Here is a 24552-nt window from a genome sequence, read left to right as displayed (position 1 = left end):
GAATTGATATTTTCCTGGTGTACGCATGTGCACACATATGTACATACGTACGCACAAAAAAATTTTCTATGTTGTTAGAAAATTTTATTTCTATTTAAAAAAGGTGAGAAACTATATCATCGCTTAGGACAGGGGCCCGGCGTTACGCGCCGTTCGTGCGTAATCATCGCCGCTTGTAGTAAACAACTGCCCGCACGCCGACCGCGGGGCGGCCGCATCTCGCCACGCGCTTGGATTTGGCGGTGGGCGGGCTAATACGTCGATTTTTAATCATTAATAACTCGTCAACTATTGCGAAAATTGTAAAATGGTACATGACTTTTCGACTCAGTTTGGCTCGCTCTATCTAAATATGAAAAAAGTACTAACAATTGTGGGGCACCCTGTATATATATATATTATATATATATTCAAAAATTTTTACACCTTAGTGCATTTTGGTTTAAACGCTTTTAAATTTTGACTTTACTATTTGTACACCATAATATATGTAACATACGTACCATAATATCTTTTAACTTCTACTTCCAACTGTTGTCAAGTTTCATCTGCACTTGCCTCGGTGCGCACCAGGGGGGTGACACACGAGCGAGAAAACGGGCCGCATTTTGACGCCGTCTGAACTAATCCACTATGTGGCGCTGGTAGTCACCTGCTCGGTATATAACTATATGACACTACGGACCTACCGGACCTACGGACACTACTCTTCGGTGACTGTGTTCTTAATTAATAAATGTTCAATCGCAAAAATTTGCACAATTATACAGGGTGTTCGATATAAAAGTAACCACCCGAATAGGGGGGGGGGTAGATTGGGTCAAACTGAAAAGAAAAGTCTTGTACCATTTTGCAAAATTCGCAATAGTTAATGAGTTATTAAATAAAACGTCTGAGCGAATGAGCGCACAAGGAGCGATAGAGGCGGGCCTCGGCGGCTGGCTGGGCTGGCACGGAGCCCGGCGCGCGGCGAGCGGTGGGGGTCGAGAGACGAGCGGCGAGCGGGGCGCGGCGCGGCGTGGCGAACGTCGAGCGACAGATGTTATACACTGCGGCGAAAAAGTATTAGAGCCAGCCCATACTAAACTTACGATAATTTCTCCGCGTAAACGAGATTTTCCTTTGCGTAAACGGGATTTTGTAGTAACTTACAATAATTTACTCCGCGTAAGCGAGTGAATTATTGTAAGTTACTACAGAAGTAACGCGCTCGCGTAAACGTAGTAACAGTAGGTAGCACACGTATTGCATATGCATTGCCGTAGCGTCTTACGCCTTAGATAATATTAATTAGTTTAGCTTGAATTATGTGTAATAGAAACATTTAATTTTAGTAAATTTAATTATTTTGCATGTCAAAGTTTACGAGGTTTACCACAAGCTTTACTTTAACTTTTGTTTATGTTAGAATAACTTTAATGGTGCGTCTCCACCTGAGAGTAAGAACTCTCGAGAGCAAAAAGAAAGAGAGAGAGAGAGAGAGAGAGAGAGAGAGAGAGATACTCTCGAGTCTCTTTCTCTTTCTCTCTTTTTGCTCTCGAAAGTTCTTACTCGCAGGTGGACACGCACCTTAATGGTGCCGATTGGTGCGTGTCCACCTGCGAGTAAAACTCTCGAGAGTAGCTCTCGAGATTGATTCTCGCAAATGGACATATTCCTAAAGAGTACCTATAACGGAGAATGAATCGCAGCTCTCGGCGAGCGAACTTTTCAAGACCTACTCGCAAATCGACACGACGTTATTTTACTCTCGGAGATCAGTTCGCCAAGCTCGAACGCTGTTCGTATTTTGTGAGCTACATGATGACACAAAGGAACTTATTGAATAATGCGGAAATCATGAACCATTGTAGAATACTACTGTGACAGAAATAAAAGTTTTGTTAATTTTTATGTTTTGCGAATAAAGTGCGAAAAATTCATAATTTAAAAAATTAGATAAGAATATTTTTAATACATTCTCTGCTTATTACATGGTCAATAATTAGTAACACTTTAGTTTTACATACTTTGCACGTTTTAGTTACAGCGGTGAAATTAAATACATTTTTACATCGCAAATTAAGTACATTAAAAAAAAAATTATTATATATTTACATGTAAAAATCTAACATCAAGGTATTTCGCAAACTGAAAACTAAATAATAATATCGCACTATGTATTACACTTCACAACTTGTAAGTCTGCAGAAACTTTTTATTGTTAGGAGTCTTCAATCTCAAGCTCTCTAATTAAAGCAGATCCAGCACCGAATGTACACCTGCGATCAATCCATTGCTTGACCCAGAAGGTCTTTTTGTTGTTTCAACGGCACTATAGCTCAAGTTCAAGCCATAGCCTTCTGAAGTTCGGCCTGTATAAAATCCGAGGCCTCCCTTCTGCTTTCTTAGAGATACACTCTCGGCGGGTTGCCATTAACCCTTCCGAGAGGTGGCGATCAAATAAAAGCCGCGGACAATTTTCGGTCGGATTTGAACTCGGATCTTCAGCTCGTTAAAGCAGCGCATATCTTTCTGCGCCATGATCGCCTTTTCCTTTTTAAAATAATGCTAGTCACTATAGCAGCCGCAATTTTTTTCGTTTACGCGACATTATGATGTCACCACTCTCAGACATCAACTAAAAAAATACGTAAGTGGATACGGTTTTGAGAGAACTCTCCGAAAAAATACTCTTCGGATTCTCGCGAGATGCTCGCGAGAATACAATGTCAGAAAAATTACTTTCAAATGGACAGTGTCAGAATAACTCTCGAGAGATATTCTCGAGAGTTTTAAGGCGCGTGTCCACCTGCGAGTAAAACTCTCCAAAGTAGCTCTCGAGTTATTCTGACACTGTCCATTTGAGAGTAATTTTTCTAACATTGTACTCTTGCGAGCATCTCGTGAGAATCCAGAGAGTATTCTTTCGGACAGTTCTCTCAAAACTGTGTCCACTTACGTACTTTTTTAGTCGATCTCTGAGAGTGGTGACATTATAATGTCTCGTAAACGAAGAGACTTGCGGCTACTATAGTGGCTAGCATTATTTTAAAAAGAAAAAGGTTGTTAAATAACAACAAAAAGACCTGGGTCAAGCAATGGATTGATCGCAGGTGTCGGATCTGCTCTAAATTAGAGAGCTTAAGATTGAAGATTCCCAACAATTAAAAATTTCTACAGACTTACAAATTGTGAAGTGGAATACATAGTGCGATATTATTATTTAGTTTTCTGTTTGCAAAATATCTTGATGTTAGATTTTTGCATGTAAATATTAAATAATTTTTTTTTTAATGTACTTAATTTGCGATGTAAAAATGTATTTAATTTCAACGCTGTAACTAAAACGTGCAAAGTATGTAAAACTAAAGTGTTACTAATTATTGACCATGTAATAAGCAGAGAATGTATTAAAAATATTCTTATCTAATTCTTTTTAAATTGTGAATTTTTCGCACTTTATTCGCAAAACATAAAAATTAAAAAAACTTTTATTTCTGTCACAGTAGTATTCTACAATGGTTCATGATTTCCGCATTATTCAATAAGTTCCTTTGTGTCATCATGTAGCTCTCAAAATACGAACAGCGTTCGAGCTTGGCGAGCTGATCTCCGAGAGTAAAATAACGTCGTGTCGATTTGCGAATAGGTCTTGAAAAGTTTGCTCGCCGAGAGCTGCGATTCATTCTCCGTTATAGGTACTTTTTAGGAATATGTCCATTTGCGAGAATCAATCTCGAGAGTTTCTCTCGAGAGTTTTACTCGCAGGTGGACACGCACCATTAAAGTTATTATAACATAAACAAAAGTTAAAGTAAGGCTTGTGGTAAACTTCGTAAACTCCCAAATAGCACCGTACATCTTATGGACGTCCGTTTTACGTTCATTTTACTACCATACGTCCATGGACATAATAAGGTCGTCCATTGTACATCCATATAAGGATGTACATTGGACTAATAAAGAGGGACGTCCAATGGACATCCATTTGAGATCCCCTTTATATAACTAATTTATGAGTATATACTGTACATCCATTGGACATTTGTACATGGACTTATTTTGGATTTATTATTATATCCATATTTTTTGTCACAAAAATGAGTTTTGTAAGGCATAGCGTTACTCTCCCGTCACGTAAAGCATTTTAACTTTTCCGTCGTCATGTCTATAATATGTTTATAATAGTATGCGTAGCAGTCTTTTTTTATGGCGTGATCATACGCGTGCAGATACCATGGCCCGGGCGTGTAATAATTAACGAGTCTTGCGCGGATTGGTCGAACGCGATCACGTGACTTGATTTGGCGGGCTTGTGCAGGGATGAGCGCGCTCGTGCCTTACTCGTGTGTTACTCGTGTACCGGTTCACCCTTGGTCTATTGTCCATTTCTGGGCTGCAGTTATAATTTCACCTGCATCACGTTGCTGCTCGCAGAGAGGCATGCAGGTATACGTACGTACGTACGTAGTGTCAATTGTCGCAGTGTAGAAATTGTGCGGGTACACGCGGTGTGCGATACGTCGGAGATTGATCCGGTTAGCGGTATCGCGGGTTGTCGAACGGATCAGGACAAACCTAGAGGTTGTGAGGGTACACGGATACGAAAAAATGTAAATAAATGTATATTTATATATATGTATTTAATAAATACATAATTTTAGCAGATTTTTATTTTTATAACCTAAAAAGTTAATATTTTACTTTATATGACGATATTACATATTTTTGGTTATCAAGAGAATAGAAGCAGCGTATAATATTTATTTACTTATTGCAATAATAATTCGCAATTATAATTTTAAAAATAGTGTAGAATAACCAAGTGTGGTACACGAACGACTCGTCGGAGATTGATTCGGTTAGCGGTGTCGCGGGTTGTCGAACGGATCGAGACAGACCTAAAGGTTGTGAGGATACACGGATACGAAAAAATGTAAGTATATGTGTTGTACTTCGATATTGAAAATCTGCTTGAAAATATAATTGTATGTATGATGTATGTTCATAAAATATATAAGCCTATTCTACAATGAGACAGAAGCAGCTATAAGCTATAAGTGACAAGGATTAGATTTTTGCCAATCTTTTATGACACCTGCGTTCCAACTTATGAATGCTTTATAATTGCTTATGACTCGCTTATATCTTCTGATTGCGCTGACTTCTGTCTCATTATGACAACTGCGTTCCAACTTATGAATGCTTTAAAACAGGCTTATGATTCGCTTATATCTTCTGATTGCTGACTTCTGTCTTATTGTAGAATACGCTATATACATTTTGCTACATCTAAAATTAATTTATATTTTTAGATGATATTTTTAATAAAATAAACTAACTTTTTAATGAACTAACAATATTCATTCATGTATAATACATATTTCAGATTTTCACATATTGTATGTACATACAACCTGTTAATCATGAGTGCTTTCCAGCAACGACACAGTATGACACAGTATTATTTTATCTTTGCTGTTCACTGGTATTGAAAGACAATAGAATGATACTATGTCGCACTGTGTCATTGTTGGAAAGCAGCCCATGTATTTGACTTAGCGCATTGACTCAAAATGTAGAATATGCTTCATCTAAACTCATTCTTATTTTATATCTTCTTTAGAATAAATTAATACTTTTAAATCCTATAAATTAAAAACATCTTTTATTTTATATAGCTCTGGAAGATCTGTTGCTTTGAAAAATCCATTGAGGAAAGTTACGCAACACCATTGGTATTAATTTACAAGATCACACTTAAGGACTGTGTTGCCTTTAAGAAATTCTTGGAAAATAAGTGAGTATGCCTAAAATTGCAACTAAATATTATAGGCGAGCAAAAGCTAGTACAGATTCTACGATAAATTTAGTTGAATCTGATCAAGCTTTTGCTCAATATTTAAATAATAATGATTTGAATAATAAAACGAATATTAATGAACAATTTAATTGCATTGATTTGGATAATAATTTTGATAATATTGAATTTGATAATAATATATTAGAAAGTTTAGAGAGTTCAGATAATGATACATCCAATAATGATTTTATTATAGATTTTAATGAAAGCACTTTGAATAACGAATCATTTAATAACGAATCAATTAATAATTATGAAAATTCCAATAATACAACCAATAAATGTTCTCTACGATCACAACTTGCTACTTGGGCTTGGAAAAATAAAATTACTCATGTTGCAATTAACGAATTATTAGCTATTTTAAAATCAGAACATGATGAATACCTTTGGATGCTCGCGTATTATTAAAAACTCCTAGAAAAAATACATTGAAGATTGTTGAACCAGGACATTATTATCATTTTGGTTTGAATAATTATATTCATAAGTTATGTTCATTTGTATCTTTAAAAAATTTGCAACAAATAGAAGTTTACATAAATATTGATGGTTTACCACTTTTTAAAAGTTTGAATCAGCAGTTGTGGCCAATACTATGTAGTTTAGTTGAAAATCGTAATAAAGTAGGTATTGTAGGTATATATCACGGGGAAAAAAAGCCAGATGAAGCAAATTTATTTTTAAAAGATTTTATTGCCGAAGTTATCGATTTGTCAACACACGGTATCATAATAAATAAAGAGAACAAAAGTTTTAATTATCCCTTCAAAATTAAAGGTTTTATTTGCGATACACCTGCTAAGGCGTTTATTAAATTTACAAAAGGTCATACCGGTTATTATTCATGTATAAAATGTGTTATAGAAAGGGATTATATTAACGGTAGAGTTTGTTTCTCGAATTTAAATAAATTCCGTGATAGAACCGATTTAGAATTTAGATCAAAATCTCAAGAAGAACATCACATAAGTTCAAAAACTTCTGATCTTGAATTAATCGAACATTTAGATATGATTCGTGATTTTCCTGTCGAGCCGATGCATTTAATTGATTTAGGCGTTACAAAAGCTGTAGTGAGTATGTGGTGTTTTGGTAAACCATCAGTAAAATTATCTCATGCACAAGTTACACAAATTTCTGGTTTATTAATAAATCAAATTAAAAATATCCCTTTAGAATTTAATCGTACACCTAGATCATTAGAAGAAAGTAGAAGATGGAAAGCTACAGAATTTAGACAATTTTTATTGTACACAGGTCCTGTTGTTTTAAAATCTGTACTTAATCGAGACAATTATCTCAATTTTATGTCTTTAAATGTAGCTGTCACTATTTTATCGTCTCTCCATCATGTTAGATATTTAGATTACGCTAATTCTCTTCTTAATTATTTTGTAAAAAGTTATATAATTTTGTATGGCAAAGATAATTGTTCAATTAATATTCATAACTTATTACATTTATGCGATGATGTAAAAAAGTTTGGAATGTTACAAGAATACAGTGCCTATCCCTTTGAAAATCATATGCAAAAGATAAAAGGATATATTAGAAAAAAAGATAAACCATTGCAACAAATAGTTAATCGTATATATGAAGAAAATTTTGCAGAATTAAGTGAAGAAAATAATTTGAATGTGAAACCCAAATTATTCAATAAACATGATAACGGACCTTTAAATCAATTTTTGTGTAATAGTCAATGGGAAAAAATTGTATTTTCTAATTTTACTCTAAAAATAAAAGATCCAAATAATTGTTGTAGTTTAAATAATGGTGACATTGTTTTAATTAAAAATATTGCTAGTAACAATAAAAATATAGTAATAATTGGAAATAAATATAATTCAAAAAAAGATTTTTATAATGAACCATGTAATTCTTCTGATTTGGGTATATATTTAGTTGATAACGTTGTTAACGATCTTCAAAGTTGGAATATAAGTGAAATATCGCATAAATGTATAAGATTACATTTTAAAGATAAATTTGTTATTTTTCCCTTACTTCATTCCGCGTCTAATTGAATTTTATAGATTTTAATAATTTTACTTTTCTATATAAAAAAATTTTAATTTAGGATTATTTAAATGTCATTTTACAATTTATTTTTATATTTTACAATTAAAATTGTTTTAGATTATATTTATTAAGATCATATTTTACAATTAAAATTAATAAAAATAGAGATGTATTTCTTAAATATTAAATTTATTAACTTCTCAGTATTTTTAAAAATGATGAATAACATTCCAAAGAATATTATTATAATATTCAATTGTTCTGAGAATATATATACTTAACAAATAAATTTTACGATAAAATAAAAAATTGAATTCCCTTCTGTTTGTTAACGGCTTGATTCCAAATATTTATATAATATTTAAAATGATTGATTTGAAGTTGCGTACACAAATTGTTAATAATTTGCAGGAAAAATGACAAAGACATGGACTATTGTGATTTTCACTGATGAAGATTGTGTTGAAGTAGTTCCATCAAGTTGGATACTAAATGACAAATGTTATTGGCCGACGCTTACACCTGACAAGTTGAAAGCTGCAGTAAAAAATCACAATGCACTTGATACTTCTTGGCCTTCATATCCTATTCGGCTTATACGAAATGGAACTTTTTGTAAATATATTACTTATTGTGTTCTTATGTATCAATTAACAAAAAATATATTTATGCATTGTCGTCATGTTATATTTATTTCGTTTTAGATGATTATTCAACAGCAGAAAAAAAGTGTAAACGGGCGGAATATACGTCCGATGTAAATTCTGACAGATCTAAACAGAATGAAACAGAATCTGACAGAAATAAAAGAAAAATAATAAAAAAAACGTTTGGCTCTTCATTTGATGAGGATAATCTATCATCATCAGACGATAATAATAAATTGCCGACTAAATTGCCGACTCCTCCACGTTTAACGAATGGTTCGTATGCATGTATTTATTTGCTACATTATATAACTTTTGTTAAAAATTAATTATCTTATAAATGAAGAGACATAGTAGTATCTGGCGTTATTTTACTTTTTAAAATCTTTTTAAAATAAAAGTATAACGTAAATTTTTAGGGATAAAAGAAAACATTCGCGAATACTTTATAAATTCAAAAAACATTCAATCATTTAGTTCCTAATGTTTTCTTCCAGACACCAGTACTTTTATAAGTAAAAGAAAGCCGAAACAAAAGAGTCAAGCTACTAATAACGATAGAATTCGAAATGAGAAATTTGAAAAGAATTTATCGATTGGTAAATTATTTTTTGTAATATATATAATTATTAATCACAACTATTAAGCACCTTTACAAAATGCGAAAGCTTATAATGTATTTTTTGTAAATTTTGTAGGTAATAAATCTTTAGATGACAACGATAAACCATTGAATGTTAATGAACAAGAATGCAAATGTTGTCCTGTACATATAAAACACAACTGTGGTATGTATATGTTATTTGCAATCGCAAAATTTGCCCATTGCCCGAATTTTTAACCAATGCGATATGGATAAGTTTAAATGTCCACAACACGTTCTGGATATTTATTTTGACCACTGAGCGTTGGAAAACACAACGCGTTGTGGCCGAAATAAAGTACTCAGAACGCGTTATGGACATTTAAGCCATATATTGCATTGGTTAAAAAATTCGGGCAATAGGCAAATTTTGCGATTGCGAGTAATATATATTTTATGTATACAGTTATTTTTGATAGAATTATCATTAATCTTATTATAAAATTAAATTATTATTACATGTTCGACACGATTAATAAATATATTAAACTTTTTTCCAGAAAATTATTTTAAAGAAATCATCCAACAACAAAATCTTTTCAAAGCCAGCATGTGGCAATATAGAGATTCACTTCACGAATTAACCACATCGGTTAATCGTATTGTTATGAATAAGGCGACTCATGAAGTGGAGGAAGCAACAACTTCATTCTTCACAATGTTTAATTTTCCGTTACAAGACGAGGAAGACCTAATCCGCGTCGATGAACACCTAAACGACGAGAAAAATTTTAACGTTGCGGTAATATTTTATGAATGTGTTATTCTCACATATATATGTTACATATTTATTGCAGTTTTACAAATATACTTTATCAATTAATGAAATTTTAGTTGATTATTATTTTTATTTTGAATTTTACAGATGAATGAACTTGCAAAAATTGGTGGAAGTTCTGTACGGAATTTTACTCAAAGAGCTTTGCAAATGTTAATAACAAATGACCTTGCATCAACCTATAGCTGGTTGGGAAGGCGAGCCAAAAAAACTTTTAACAAATTAAAATTAGCGGATTTGATAATTGGTAAGTAGTTTTTTAGATTATCTTTTATTTACCGATTATCTTTTATTTAACGATTTTATTAAAATCATTTTTTCTTCGTAGATTATCAAATATACAATATACAATTACTATTTACAATTTTACTATTTACAATTATACTATTTACAATTTTCTAACTATTTTTTACCCTGTTTTTATATTATAAGTTCTGTCAAAAAAAGCATCCCAAATTCTACTAATAAAGAGTGCGAAGAAGCAATCCAAAAGTGGTTAAGAAGAGTAGTAATAGAACGTAGTAATAATAATAATAAGAAACGTGGAGAGAATAATAATGATGCAGAAACTGCGCGTGAAGGTTCAGATGCTGAAAATTAATTGGTCGAATCATTTATTAATAACTTACCTGAGAAACTCATCATCACTTTCATTTTTTATTATGGTTTATATTTTTTTTCGTTTATATTTTAGTTTATATACATATATATATATATATATATATATATATATATATATATATATATATATAGTTTATATATATAAATTATTAATTTATATAAAATATAAGATTATAAAAGAGTTAGTTATATGATATACATATATAAATATTATTGGGCGGCGGTGTGGTCTAGTGGTAGAGCGCCAGACTCGTAATCTGAGGAACCAGGTTCGAGTCCACTAGAGCCATGTAACATGGAAAAGTTTTTTCCGAAAAACCGCGCTCCTCCGTGCAAGATGCGGAAAAAACTGGGCTCCGTCTTTCGGAAGAGACGTTAAACCGTTGGTCCAAAGGAGGAAACAGTAAGGTAGTGGATGAATTGGAGGTTAGGATTGGGTACGTCCCATCAAAACGCCCTTTAAGGCCCCTTGGGGTATATAAAGTAAAATTCTTTATCCTTATCCTTTTATATAAATATTATTTTAGTTTAATTTAATAAATGTATTGCAGTATTACACAAAATACTGCAATGATACTGTAAGTGCAGTAATAATAATAAGTATATGTATACTGTGATAATATAAAACTGTATAAAATAAAACTATTTCAGTTTTTCACTAAATCGTTATTCATTTTATTACCTAATTAATTCTAAATTATGCACGTATAATAAGAAGCCGAAATATGTCCAGTAAAGGTATAAATTTTGTCCATAAAAGGTCCAAAGTACGTCCGTTAGATTAATAATTTATATCCATTTAAGATCCATAAATGTCCAATAATGGATGTCCTATGGATGTCCAGCCCAGTTGCAAACGGATATACAATGGATGTCCACTGTACGTCCGTCGTACTTAATATGGACGTCCGGTGGATGTACACAATGTCCGACATGGATGTCCATTGTACGTACATAAGACGTACTTGTGCTTATTGGGTATATTGTCATAATTCGGCACATTAATCGCAAATGCTCTGACGATGCAGGGTCTCGGAAAATTTAATACTTCATAAATAACGCATCCGAAGTAAATATTATAATATACGTCAAAATTAGTTTAAGTAATACTTGCATATCATATTTCAGATTCTCATATCATGCGGTTATGTATAAATATTGATAAAAAACTCCGTACTCTGTGTCTAAATTCACAATACAATGAAATCACAATAATACAAAATAATACAATATTAAACTGTATAAACACGGTATCTGGAACAAACGCAAGAGAGAGAATATTTAAATATTTTTTTTATCAATCAGAAAATATATTATTATCTTGTTTTCATAGTTAAATAAAAATCAGAGACATTAAATAAATATTTCTGCAAACAAGATGAAAAATATAGATTGTAACAATATAATAAAGCAGCTCTTAGTTTGTTCTGTCGTTTGCTATATTTTTACTGTATTACACTGTCTTTCTCTTTTTCTTTTATAATAAAATATCTTTAATTTGTCCAAGTTTTGTAATTGTACTACAATTTATCACTATTTTTTAAAAAAGACTAATATTTTTATATATAATTATGTTCCTACAGAATAATACATATTTCGAAAATTATTACATATTTTGATAATTAAACTTTTATAAATTTACATAGAATCATATATTAATAATTTAACGATAAAAAAATCCAATAACAACAAAATATAAAACGTTACATTAGTTTCTATTTAAAAATGCTATAAAGATTATATATATATATATATATATATATATATATATATATAAAATCTTTATAGCATTTTTAAATAGAAACTAATGTAACGTTTTATATTTTGTTGTTGTATATATATATATATATATATATACATAAATGTATATATATATATATACATATACATATATATATATATGTAGGTCTGGAAGTATGTTCCGGGACTTTTATTTTTGATATCGGTATATTCCGGGACATTTGGCAGTTTCCAGGACTGTCCTGGAAAAAATTGATGTCCTACGGCATTTTTTGGGACAGTTTTTTGAATCTGATTACATATATATGCGTTATATTCCAGGACTGTACATTTCAAAAAACGTAAACAGTCCCGGAACATACCTCTGGACCTACATATATATATATATATATATATAATCTGTGAAACATATTTAGTATAATATTTCTTTAATGGAATGGCTATTTCTTTTGTAAATAACGATTAAAAATAAGGTGCGTACCCTCTTTATAGCTGCTTTTGGAAATGCAGATCGTCTGTACATCACGTATCTGTCCACGTGATCTTCAGTGAAGTTGGATATTAGTACTCTGTAAAAAAAAAGTTTTCAAAAATATATTCTCAATAGTCAAGCAATAAACTTGTTATACGTGCACATAAACTTGTAAGACGTCAAATACGTACTGCATCTTTTCTTTCTGCTCCTCTTCTATCTCTCTTCTGCTCTTCTCCTTACTCTCCCGCCTTTCTTTCGTACTGACTGGGTTGGCGCAAGGTATCATAATATCATTACTGAATATATCCTCTGCAGTCTTCGTCTTTCTTCCTGTCAAATTCCTGCTTCATAATCTTTATTGCTTCCACAATCCGGTAGGTAGAATTAGATCCTGTATTTTCAGTCTCTTTAGTACCCGACTGCGATTGAGAGCTCATTGCATCCAACAACTCCGCCTAAGTAATACAGATAAGGTAAAAATGGAAAAGTTACAAATTTTAAGTAACATCAAAAGAAAGGGAGATAAGAGAGATAAATAATTTTGAAGTACACCTGTTTGCACAAGCTCGCGCACAAGCCTGAACTCTAGAATTAGATGAGGAAGGAACAAATAATAAGAATCCGTGTATTAAAAGAGAGATTGCGTTTAGTAATTTATGTAATTTAAAATGGCTAGATTGGGCAGAACTATACAAAGAATACAAACATTTGTTGCATAGGAGAAGGGAAATTGCCCGAAAACCTTCCCAGTATTCGTGAACCAATTATTACATAGATCATATAAAATACTGTAGAAATACAATAAATGTATAAAACACATAAAAGAAACAAATCAATAGTTATTATAGTACAGTCCTTTCTTTAAATATGTATCATAATATACTTGGAGGTTTTACTGAGGTATTTCTTTATCATATAAAATCTTCATTGTTAGAAGAATTGTCATAGTAGTCATTATTCTCGTATAATTTCTTTTGACGTAGTCAAGCTCAGAATTAGTTGTTCTTCTCTAAAGAAAGGATCGTTTGAAACATAAACATAAATCAATTAATACAAGAATATCACTTCAGATAGAATTTATATAATCTGGGAAATAATGCATCAATCCTTTATTTTTTAATAACGAATTACTATCATCAGTCTATTCAGTAATGTTATTTGTAATGTTAATACTGATTGAGTATTACCAAATAAGTATCTAAATCTCGGCAAAGCATTATACTATATCGTGAGCGATTACTACAACATAAGCATACAACAATGCATATATATAACAATGCATATATCCATATATACATGACATGAGCAACAACAAAAACGTATAAGCGCTAAGTTTCTCACTGAATTTACTAGACTAAATCTTGTACTAGGCAGTCTTTGATTGACACATTAATTCACCACAGCATGAACGTAATACTAGATAACTAAATAATTCGCAAAATATTTATTAGAAGATTATAAAGTAATTGAATAAGAACTTATATAGCAACGCACGGAAACGGTTATTCGATAGTGTTATTACAATGCCAGGAACGATCTATATATTTCGCAAAAAACGTATTCTCATTTCATATAGAATACAAAGAAAAGTATACATAGCTCGCAAATTAACGTAATGAACTATAAGAGATATTGTCTAATTAATGAGAAAGAAACAATCGCACAAAGAAGAATTAAAGTTTTTTACTTGTCATGAAAATGGTTGCAACCGAACGATTAATTATTTACTTTACTTTAAACTGAGCTCAGTGTTATACTCGAAATGACTCGAAATGAATTGTGCACAAACCTGAAATAAGAGAGGAGGTTTTCCTCTCACCACGAGAAACTTATTATATTTCTTCAGAATAACAAGGATAACTCTCAGATGAGCATAGGATCCTTTGATCAGGATTCCTAACGTGATGCTAGATGAACTTCTAACGTCTCTACTCGCTATTGTGAAATGATTGGTTACCTTGTGAGCAAAACAGATGAATAATTAGAGCTAGTCTTACAGAACACGCCACAGACAAATTTCCTCTCGATGTATAAGTAGCTGCTCGTATTCAGCTTGAACAGGATTCCTCGAACGTTCCAGAAAATGGCTACCTTCCTCGAATCTTCCACGTGCCGGCATGGCTCGCCAGGATGTATCTCGCTGGCATCCTCTCAGTGACGATCGCTGTTGTCCTTTTCCGATCCGTATATGTTTCACAATTATCTTATTTATCGCACACGGATAGGCCGATCTCAAATACTTTACGACTTAACTGCGAAAAGATGATGCAATTATGCGACTCGAATTTATGTATAACGCACGATGTATCACGCACGATATCTGGGAGACGAATGCTCGCTCGGCCGGGCTGCGCGCCCCTCCTAATATGCTCAAGCATGCGCGGTAAACACGTGCCTCGCTGCCTGGGACGCAACGTTGTCGGCGCCGCACGCGCGCTTTTTCCATGAACTACGTAGAACGCGCGGCTTGACCTATCATATTACAATCGACACTGATGGCCGCAAAAAAGAATAACACAATCTCTCTCTCTCTCTCTCTCTCTCTCTTTCAACTTCAAACAACACCAGATAGTAAAAGTGAATAAAAGAAAGAAAGAAAACATGTAAAATGTATATATGAAATGAAAAGAGAGCATTTTTATTTTTTTCTAACTTTTAAAACTGGAAAAGAATAAAAAATAAGTTGAATCAATAATAAAATAACTTACGATAATTTATTCGCGCGTAAACAGGATTGATCTCCTTGGCATCAGCTCCCTGCCGTCAATATATATATATATATATATATATATATATATATATATATATATATATATAAGCTGTGCAACATCAAGAGACACGGTAGTGTCTCGCGCCAAGTACACGCGGAGCGAGACCGACCGTGACTCTTTTACGCGACGCGACGGGTTGCGAGTACCCGAGATGTTGAGATCTCGATAACGAGTGAACGGATCAAGTTCTAAGTAGGTTTGATCGATAGCTTGGGGTCCAATTAGGGGGGGGGTTTCTCTCATAATATTCCGCTACGTGAACTACGAGCGGAAATATTGCGACGCAAAGTCCAAATGCGAAAATTTATTTTTAAGATACGTCGTCTCCGTCAACCGCTTTTCTTTATAACATACATGTAACAAACAGAGAACGTCACTTTCACTTTTTCGACACTGGCGGCTAGCGGCGTTAGTGTCGCAGTGCAGTGCAGTGCAGACAGTGCGTTCGTTTAGAGCGCTATCCTGTCAGTCAGTTCATCATCTGATCAGTTAACCTATCTCGATCGATCGAGAGACACGGTAGTACGCGGTACGCGCGGAGCGAGACCGATCGTGTGACTCTTTATTACGCGTCGCGAGGTAAGGTGCGACAACGCGCGCATACGCGCGTACGCGAAACGGCAGTAACACCGTAATCGTGCCGGCGATATACTGAATTGAATTGCTTCGTGCTTATCTAAAGATTTCGTATCCCTACATTGGGTGCGTTCAGCCGATACTTCGCTAGCCTAGCAATCGTGAGTAGTCGCTCGTTTTCGCTCGTTTCCTCTCCTTTGACCCAATGGATTAAAAGGAGAGGAAACGAGCGACTGCTCACGATTGCTAGGCTAGCGGAGTATCGGCTGAACGCACCAATCTACTATCGCTGCCGGAAAAGAAGGTTCTCTACGCTTGGCAGAAAGTGACGACTGACACGTTCGATCCCGACTTCGTTGATCGCAGAAGAGCTCAACTCGAGGTACGTTTCCGATTTGCAATTAAAAAAATTTTGTGCGATGAATGATATATAGGCTACGGTCAACGTGATACAAATGCTCTGGAGCGTTCTTCTTCTCCTTCTTTCTTCATTGAAAGAAAAGAGAAGAGGAATGCTTCGAAGCATTTGTAGTGTCACGTTGACCATATAGCCATAATATCATATTAATACATTATTTTATTTTTTAGGTCAAGGATTGCCATTTAAAGCTGGTACGTTTGATGGGGCTGTCAGTATTTCTGCGCTTGTGGTTGTGCTATGCAAGCAAAACTTTGCACAATCCTACAAGACGTTTATATCGTTTCTTATCAACGTTGTATGCATGTCTGTCAAGAAGCGCAAGAGCAGTGTTACAATTCTATCCAGAGAACGGTGAGAACAGGTTGTTGATATTATATATATCTTGATATATAGGCTACGGTCAACGTGATACAAATGCTCTGGAGCGTTCTTCTTCTCCTTCTTTCTTCATTGAAAGAAAAGAGAAGAGGAATGCTTCGAAGCATTTGTAGTGTCACGTTGACCATAGCCATAATATCATATTAATACATTATTTTATTTTTTAGGTCAAGGATTGCCATTTAAAGCTGGTACGTTTGATGGGGCTGTCAGTATTTCTGCGCTTGTGGTTGTGCTATGCAAGCAAAACTTTGCACAATCCTACAAGACGTTTATATCGTTTTTATCAACGTTGTATGCATGTCTGTCAAGAAGCGCAAGAGCAGTGTTACAATTCTATCCAGAGAACGGTGAGAACAGGTTGTTGATATTATATATATCTTGATATATAGGCTACGGTCAACGTGATACAAATGCTCTGGAGCGTTCTTCTTCTCCTTCTTTCTTCATTGAAAGAAAAGAGAAGAGGAAAACTTTTTAACCCGGGGGGTCCCTTGGGGCCCTAGCCATACTATATTAAAAAGGGTTTTTTTTTGGGCAAGGGGGGCCATTTAAAAAATGGGACGTTTGAGGGGGGGTCAGTTTTCCGGGGGGGGGGGTTGTGCTAGGAAGCAAAAAAATTTGGGGCAAACCACAAGACGTTTTTTCCCTTTTATCAACGTTTGTAGCAGGGGGTTTAAAAAAGGGAAAAACAAAAGGGGTTCCCCAATTTCCAAAACGGGGAGAAAAAAGGGGGGGGGGAATTAATTTTTTTCTTTTTTAAATAGGCACGGGGAACGTGAACAAATGCTCGGAGCGTTCTTCTTCCCTTCCCTTTTTGGGGAAAAAAAGAAAGGGGGTTTGGAAAAAAGGGGGGGGCCAAAGTTGACCAAAAACCAAACATTTAAACCTTTTTTTTTTTAGGGCAAAGGGGGGCCCCTTTAAAAAAGGTTTCCCCCTTGGGGGGCCGGGGGTATTTCTGCGCGGGGGGGGGCTATGCAAGCAAAACCTTTTAAAACCTTTTAAGGGTTTTCGGTTTTTACCAACCCTTGTATCATGTCCCTCAAGAAGCGCAAGACAGGGTTACCCCAACTCCCCAAAACGGGGAAAAAAAGGGGGTTGGGAAATATAAGGGGGAAATAGGGACGGGAAAAGGGCAAAAATGGACGGGCTTCCCCCTTCTTCATTGAAAGAAAAGAGAAGAGGAAGCTTTGGGGAACATTAGGGCCCTTGGGGCCAGCCAAAAATATCAAATTAAACATTTGGATTTTTAGGGAAAAGGTTGGCCCTTTTAAACGGGACGGGGGAGGGGGGGGCAGGAGGGGGGGGGGGGGGCAGGGAAAAACCAAAAATTTTACAATCCACAAAAAGTTAATCGGGGCACAACGGGGGAGGGGTGGCTTCCCCAAAAGGGGGAAGGGGGGAGGGGAAAAATTACCGAGAAAGGGGGGGAAAGAGTTGTTAAAAAATAACGGGGATATTTCTACGGGCAAGGGATACAAAGGGCCGGGGGGGGGTTCCCCCTCCCGGGGTTTTTTTTAAAAAAAAAAAGAGAAAGGAATGCTTGGAAAAAAAATTTTTTGTGTCCCCGGTTTTCCGGGGGTTTGCCAAATATCATAAAACATTTTTTATTTTTAGGTAAGGGGGGCCATTTTTAAACGGGGCTTTGATGGGGCGTCAGTAATTTTCGGGGGTTTTGGGTTTTTCTATCAAGCCAAAAAAATTTACAAAACCACAAGAAAATTTTTCGGTTTATTAACAACGGGGAGGGGTGGGCGCAAAAAGGGGGAAGAGCATGTTACAATTCATCCAGGGGAAAGGTGAGAAAAGGTTTTTTATTTTATATAACTTGGGAAAGAGGGGACGGCAACGGGAAAAAGGGCCGGAGGGTTCCCCTTTCTCCTTCTTTCTTCATGAAAGAAAAAAAGGAAGGGGGAAGCTTTTTAAGGGGGTTTTTGTGGCACTTGCCCTTTTCCAAAACAATTGGGAAAATTTTATTTTAGACTAACGGGGCCGTAAAAAAATTCCTTTTTTTAAAAAAAAAGGGAAAAAAAACGCCCAAAAAAAACGCAAAAAAGGAATGGATTTAAGGGGGTTTCCCTGTTTTGGGGGTTTCCCTCGAAAAAACAAAAGTGGGGGATTTTTCCCCAAAAATTTATCCGTCAAAGGGTTTTTAAAACTAAAAAACACAAAAAGGGGCCCCGGGATACCGCCCCAAAAAAACCTTTAAAAAAAAGGGGGAAAAAAAAAACGCCAAGTCAGAAGGAAAAGTAAGGGGTTTTTCCAAAAAAAAAAAAAAGGGGGTATTATACCCAAAAAAACCTAAGTAAAAGTTTTAGACTTAATTTTTAAAAAAACCCAAAAAACAAGCAGGATACCTTTTTTCCGAAAAATTTTAAAAACCCAAAAGGGGGAAAAGTCACAAAATTAAAATCACCTTACAAAAAGAAAAAACCGCTTTTAAGGGGGCATTACAAACAAAAAAAAAAATATCTCTTTAAAAGAGCGCCAATTACAAAAAAAAAGGGGGAAAACCCAAAAAAAAGGGGGGGCTACGGGGGAAAAACTGGGGGGGAAAAGGGGGGGAAAGGGGAAAAATGGATAAAACAATTTTAAGAAAAAAATTTATTTTTAACCCCGGGGAAAACCCAAAGTTTAAGACAAAGGATTTTATGGGGGGAAAGGGCCCCCAAAGAATTTTGAGGGAACAGACAAAATAAAAAAAAATTTTTTTTTTAAAAATAAATTTTCTTGGGAAAAAAAAATTTTGGGGGGGGGTAGACCTTTTTAAAAAAAAGGGGGAACAATAAAAAAAAAACAAAAGAAGGGGAAGGGGGGGGAAGGAAGAAATTAAAAAAGCGGGATGTGGGAGTGAGTGATATGGGTGTGCGTGACGACGCGGACGGCGGATAATGCGGCTTATAATTAAGTATAGAATAAGTTTATTTATTTATTTAAAATTTCGAGGTCTAGCAGCGCCAAGTTTTTTACAAGAAAAATTTATGTATTTTAATAAAATATTTTTATTTTGTACTGTTACCTCTGTAATTCTTTGTGGCCATTAAAAAATACACATGTAAATAACTTTGTATTTAAATATCTTGTATTCCCTTGTTAAATTTAAATAAAATTTTTTAATCTTAAAAAATTGTTATTATACATTCTTTTCTAATTGACACAATGTAAAGATTTTTCAAAGTAGTGCAACAATTATTTTTTGAGGCAATATACATGTTCTTTCTGTAATTGGCGCTCTAATTTAAAGAGATATCATTTCTTTTTTGTAATTGTAATAGATCACTTGAAGCGCGACTCTTCTTTTTGATAAGGTGACATAATTTTGTGACGTGTATCACTTGGGTTATAATTTTTCGGAAATAAAGATACTACTGCTTAGATTTTTTCGAGATTTTTCGAGATATAAAGATCTAAAACTTGTTACTTAGGTTTTTTCGAGGTATAATACTACCACTTTCTTTTTTTTTTAGGTAACAACATATACACTACTATACGTGTACTTGGCGCCTTTTTTTTTACCTTTTTATTATGTACGCGCGGCAGAAGCACCTCCTGTGAACAGGTTTTTTGATCTCCTCGGTATCAGCTCTCTGCTGTCAATATATACATGCATACAACGTTGAGAAGAAACGATATAAACGTTTTGTAGGATTGTGCAAAGTTTTGCTTGCATAGCACAACCATTGAAGCGCAGAAATACTGACAGTCCCATCAAACGTACCAGCTTTAAATGGCAATCCTTGACCTATATCTCCCAAAATTAAGTCACGATCTAATTCTCTTTCGTCAATAGCTACGTCTAAAAATAAAATAATGTGTTAATATGATTATATATCAAGATATATATATATCTTTCACGCAAATTTTTACAGACAGCATTACTAGCAACGTGCACAACTTCATTTGAGGTTATAATTGGGTACAACATTCATCGCATGATACTTTTAAAATTGCAAATCGGAAACGTGTACCTCGAGTCCAGCTCTTCTACAATCAACGAAGTCGGAATCGAACGTGTCAGTCGTCATACTTTCTGCCAAGCGTCGAGAACCTTCTTATCCGGCAGCGGTGGTAACACGATGTAGAGATACGAAATCTCCAGATAAGCATGAAGCAATTCAATTCAATATATCGCCGGCACGATTACAGTGTTACTGCCGTTTCGCGTACGCGCGTATATGCGCGCGTTGTCGCACCTTACCTCGTGACAGCGTGCGGCTCGTGCAAACGTTAACGCGCGGCCGCAATCGCGCGGCAGAAACGCCTCGTGTGAACAGGCTCTTTGATCTCAGTATCAGCTCCCTGCCGTCAATATAAAAAATAATATAATAGGTTAATTAACCTGTATGTATAAACACTCACGTAAACGTAGTATAAACAGTAAATAAAATAAGTATAACAGTAATATATAGAATAAGATACTTAGATAATTATAGGATAATTACATAAAACAATTACCTTGTTAAATTAATAATCGTCGCGTCGCGTAATAAATATAATAAAGAGTCACACAGTCGGTCTCGCTTCGCGCGTATTACCGTGTCTCTCGATCGATCGAGATAGGTTAACTGATGATGAACTGACTGACAGCGCGCTAAACGAACGCACTGTTTGCACTGCACTGCACTGCGATACTGACGCCGCTAGCCGCCAGTGTCGAAAAAGTGAAAGTAACGTTTCTGATTATGACGTCATCATATAAGACATCGGCGTTAGGAGGAGCAGGAGGAGGAGGAGGAGGAGGAGGAGGAGAAAGTACCCTAATAAAAAATTTCACATTTGGACTTTACGTCGCATTATCTCCGCTCGTAGGGCACGTAGCGGAATGTTATAAGAGAAACCCCCCCCTAATTGGACCCCATGTTATCGATCAAGCCTACTTAGAACTTGATCCGTTCACTCGTTATCGAGATCTCAACATCTTGGGTACTCGCAACCCGTCGCGTCGCGTAAAAGAGTCACGGTCGGTCTCGCTCCGCGTGTACTTGGCGCGAGACACTATACCGTGTCTCTTGATTCGTCTCGCAGACACCTCGTGTAATCGTCGAACGTTATAGTACGCGCTACGACGCTCTTGACACCTTTCGCTTTTTTACAGTTTTTCTGACCATCCACCCTCAACGCATACATCTTCGCTCTGAATCCAACAAATTCGGTCATGATCGCACCGTTATTCTCGTCCTTCATCAAGCCCGGCACCTTCTTGTTCTTGAGCGATGTACCGCGTTGTCGATCGCGTAATCGCTCGTGTCGAATCTAGCGATATCGCGTTTCACGTTCTCGTACACATCTTCGCACTCGATATAATAAATCAGACTGTCCGTGTCGGTGACATAATTCTACACATGTCGCCATACAGGGGAGACATGTACTCGTGGTAAAATTCATACAAACATATTTTCGATACGTCGAGATTGCACTGTCACGACTTTTCCACTCCCGGACCGCTCCGGGACGTGTGCCGGATCAAAAGGAGTAAGGAGAGCGGGATGACGGGCCTCTCCGACGATTCCCTCGCACCTCCGACACTTCGCGAAACGAATTTACCGTTGGGCGCCAGACGCGTCAACGCGCGTCCGCGAAATCGCGAAAGAAAGCCAACACGAAACGCAAAGCGAGCCGTGCGGATGTGCGAGGAATCGGCTAGCTCGACCTAAGGGCTGGGGCGGGGGTGATGAAGGGCGGCGCGATATTCGGCGGGGTGACACGCCATAAATAAGGTTCCGAACTCAAGCAATTAATAAATCAGAATAACATTTATTCGGTAGGAATTTGCGCGTGAAACAATAAAGACCGATTCGGCTTCGGTCGGTCAGGCAAATCATATAATCAGTCGCGCGAGCGTCAAAAATGAAACAAAGAGGAATAATAATAGCGCGGACACCAGAATAAACGAAGTACTGTGTTATCGTATAATAACGCGCATAAGGCGCTGCGATTATCTCCGAGAGATACAGTATGGCGAAACCTACAAGTAATATAGAACATTGACGGTAAACACGAAATAATCACGGAAAAAAAAAGATCTCACAGGACAGATCGCGAGAGGACGATACCTCACGCTCGGAATGCGTGAACTCAACGCCGGGAGTCGCGCGAGAATTCTGTCGCCAATTATCTTAAGCCTAACGCAAGTCGTTCGGGGAAATACACCACTCGGTCTTTGGTGATTTGCGTACTGCGCAGAATAATACACCAAGATACTTGAAATAGCGCGGAAATCCGAAACGAACGCCAGGAATGCTAAGTGGAATGACCGCGAGTAATAATCACACGCAATCCCGACGGCACGGAGCCTATTGCGAGAACGGAGTAACTCACGCAAATAACGAAACGGACTCGCAGTGACGGACTTCGCCACGAATCTATCGCGATCTCCAGAGGCTCGCAATCGCGTCTTTATCTCAATTCCGCGGCCACGATACCATCCCGAGGCCCTTCGCTCTCGCTGTCGATCGCCATTCGATACGCGGCCTCAAGGGACTGTACGCGTCGCAATGTTACAACGTTTTCCGGACGAGAGCGTGCACCGGAGGGCGGCGTCGTGGCTTTACATCTCGATATTAATTACTGCGGGCAACCTCACCGATGTGATGTCTCCTCGTAGGGCTCCTGCCGTCACCTCGTACGGAGGATCGTCGCAACGTAACAGATTTTCCCGACTCGGGGCGGCTATCGCGTAGTTTAAGAAGAATGTTCGGACTTGCCGACGGACGACCAGAGAGTGTCTCGCTAGATTCGCTCAATAACGGAATCGATGCGGCACCCCCTTCCGTAGGGGCGTGCCAACCAATCGAGAGCGAGCTTGCAAGCTCGCGCGATATTCTAACGCAGGATCGTCGTAAGGTGGATCCTTCGGGGGCGCGCAACGGTCCCTCGGTGGCGTAGCGACTTCTTCCATTTGTCCCTGGGCAGCGGACTGGACTTTGTTCTGGCCGGTGTGCCTCCGGTTGCCCTCGGGGCGGTGATCAGTCATCCCGCGGGCCGGTATTTCGTGGAGGCAGATTGCTGAGGCCGGGTTTTCCCCGGTACCTGGGGCCCCGCTATCGGCGGCCTTGTCCATCGCTGCCTCATTCGCCTGCCGCGTTGCTCTCGCCGCCCGTGATCCCTGTAGTTTCCGCTCTCGCCACCCCTCCTCGGTCCTTGGTCTTCCCGGACCCCTCTCGTTATCGGTACTCTCTCGAAGATTTGCCGTGGTGTGGATGAGGCGCCGCGCGCATTATAATTTTACATGAAAATAAAAGAATAGTCAAAACGCGGAAACGATATCGACTTTTTGGTCTCTGGAGATCTCGTCGTCGCCTCTCTGGCTCGTCCCTGGGCGCAAATTTCCGCGCCTTGTGACGGCGGCGGAGCGCTGCCACGAAGCGGCGGGCCGCAACGTCACAGCTCATGCCGACGTAAATAGGTTTGTCGAATTTAAACTCGAGTTTTCGCAGTTCAACAGATATCAGATTTTCCGAAAACACGCTCCTGCTGTGAAAATTTGGTCGCGCAATCATTGCCTCCGCGCCGTATTGTCCGTCCCACTTTGTCAGTATTTTACGTCGACGTAATTGCGAACATTTTCCATCGTTTTCCCGAAAACCGCGTTATTCATCAAATTATATAAATTTTTCTCGAACTCATTTTTGG

The 24552-nt window shown here is 36.7% G+C and overlaps 2 protein-coding genes and 2 long non-coding RNA genes across 7 annotated transcripts; 3 read left to right on the top strand and 1 right to left on the bottom strand.

Annotated features, from left to right (window-relative positions):
* The first annotated feature begins 4269 nt into the window (after positions 1-4269).
* Positions 4270-11225, top strand: LOC143905743 (uncharacterized). Of its 3 annotated transcripts, none has more exons than XM_077421321.1 (10): positions 4275-4595; positions 4794-4918; positions 5664-5782; positions 8282-8485; positions 8575-8793; positions 9015-9116; positions 9216-9305; positions 9661-9902; positions 10026-10185; positions 10267-11221. In XM_077421321.1, exons 4-10 carry the CDS (start codon positions 8287-8289, stop codon positions 10338-10340), a joined length of 1086 nt encoding a protein of 361 aa, XP_077277447.1. In that variant the 5' UTR covers positions 4275-4595; positions 4794-4918; positions 5664-5782; positions 8282-8286; the 3' UTR covers positions 10341-11221. The 3 variants fall into 3 exon arrangements, with proteins under 3 accessions (XP_077277449.1, XP_077277447.1, XP_077277448.1); XM_077421322.1 differs by having other exon boundaries at positions 4276-4595; positions 10371-11218; XM_077421323.1 differs by lacking the exons at positions 9015-9116; positions 9216-9305 and having other exon boundaries at positions 4270-4595; positions 10267-11225.
* LOC143905729 (uncharacterized) lies at positions 5792-7875 on the top strand. The gene has a single exon (XM_077421306.1). It carries the CDS (start codon positions 6859-6861, stop codon positions 7873-7875), a length of 1017 nt encoding a protein of 338 aa, XP_077277432.1. The 5' UTR covers positions 5792-6858.
* Positions 11226-12505: 1280 nt separating the features above from the next.
* Positions 12506-13384, bottom strand: LOC143905739 (uncharacterized). Its single transcript, XR_013259305.1, has 2 exons — positions 12963-13384; positions 12506-12868 (listed from the first exon to the last, which is right to left on the bottom strand). It is a non-coding gene; the product is annotated as an uncharacterized LOC143905739 (long non-coding RNA).
* A 2696-nt stretch (positions 13385-16080) lies between these two features.
* Positions 16081-17266, top strand: LOC143905741 (uncharacterized). Of its 2 annotated transcripts, none has more exons than XR_013259309.1 (4): positions 16081-16282; positions 16426-16503; positions 16710-16893; positions 17088-17266. It is a non-coding gene; the product is annotated as an uncharacterized LOC143905741 (long non-coding RNA). The 2 variants fall into 2 exon arrangements; XR_013259308.1 differs by having other exon boundaries at positions 16423-16503.
* Positions 17267-24552: the final 7286 nt, after the last annotated feature.

The sequence above is a fragment of the Temnothorax americanus genome, unplaced genomic scaffold (assembly GCF_048541705.1).
Source record: "Temnothorax americanus isolate GAGA-0224 unplaced genomic scaffold, ASM4854170v1 Scaffold66, whole genome shotgun sequence".
In the NCBI taxonomy this organism is placed as follows: domain Eukaryota; kingdom Metazoa; phylum Arthropoda; class Insecta; order Hymenoptera; family Formicidae; genus Temnothorax; species Temnothorax americanus.
Note: the sequence above shows the minus strand (reverse complement) of the source record. Positions and strands in the feature narration are given on the sequence as shown.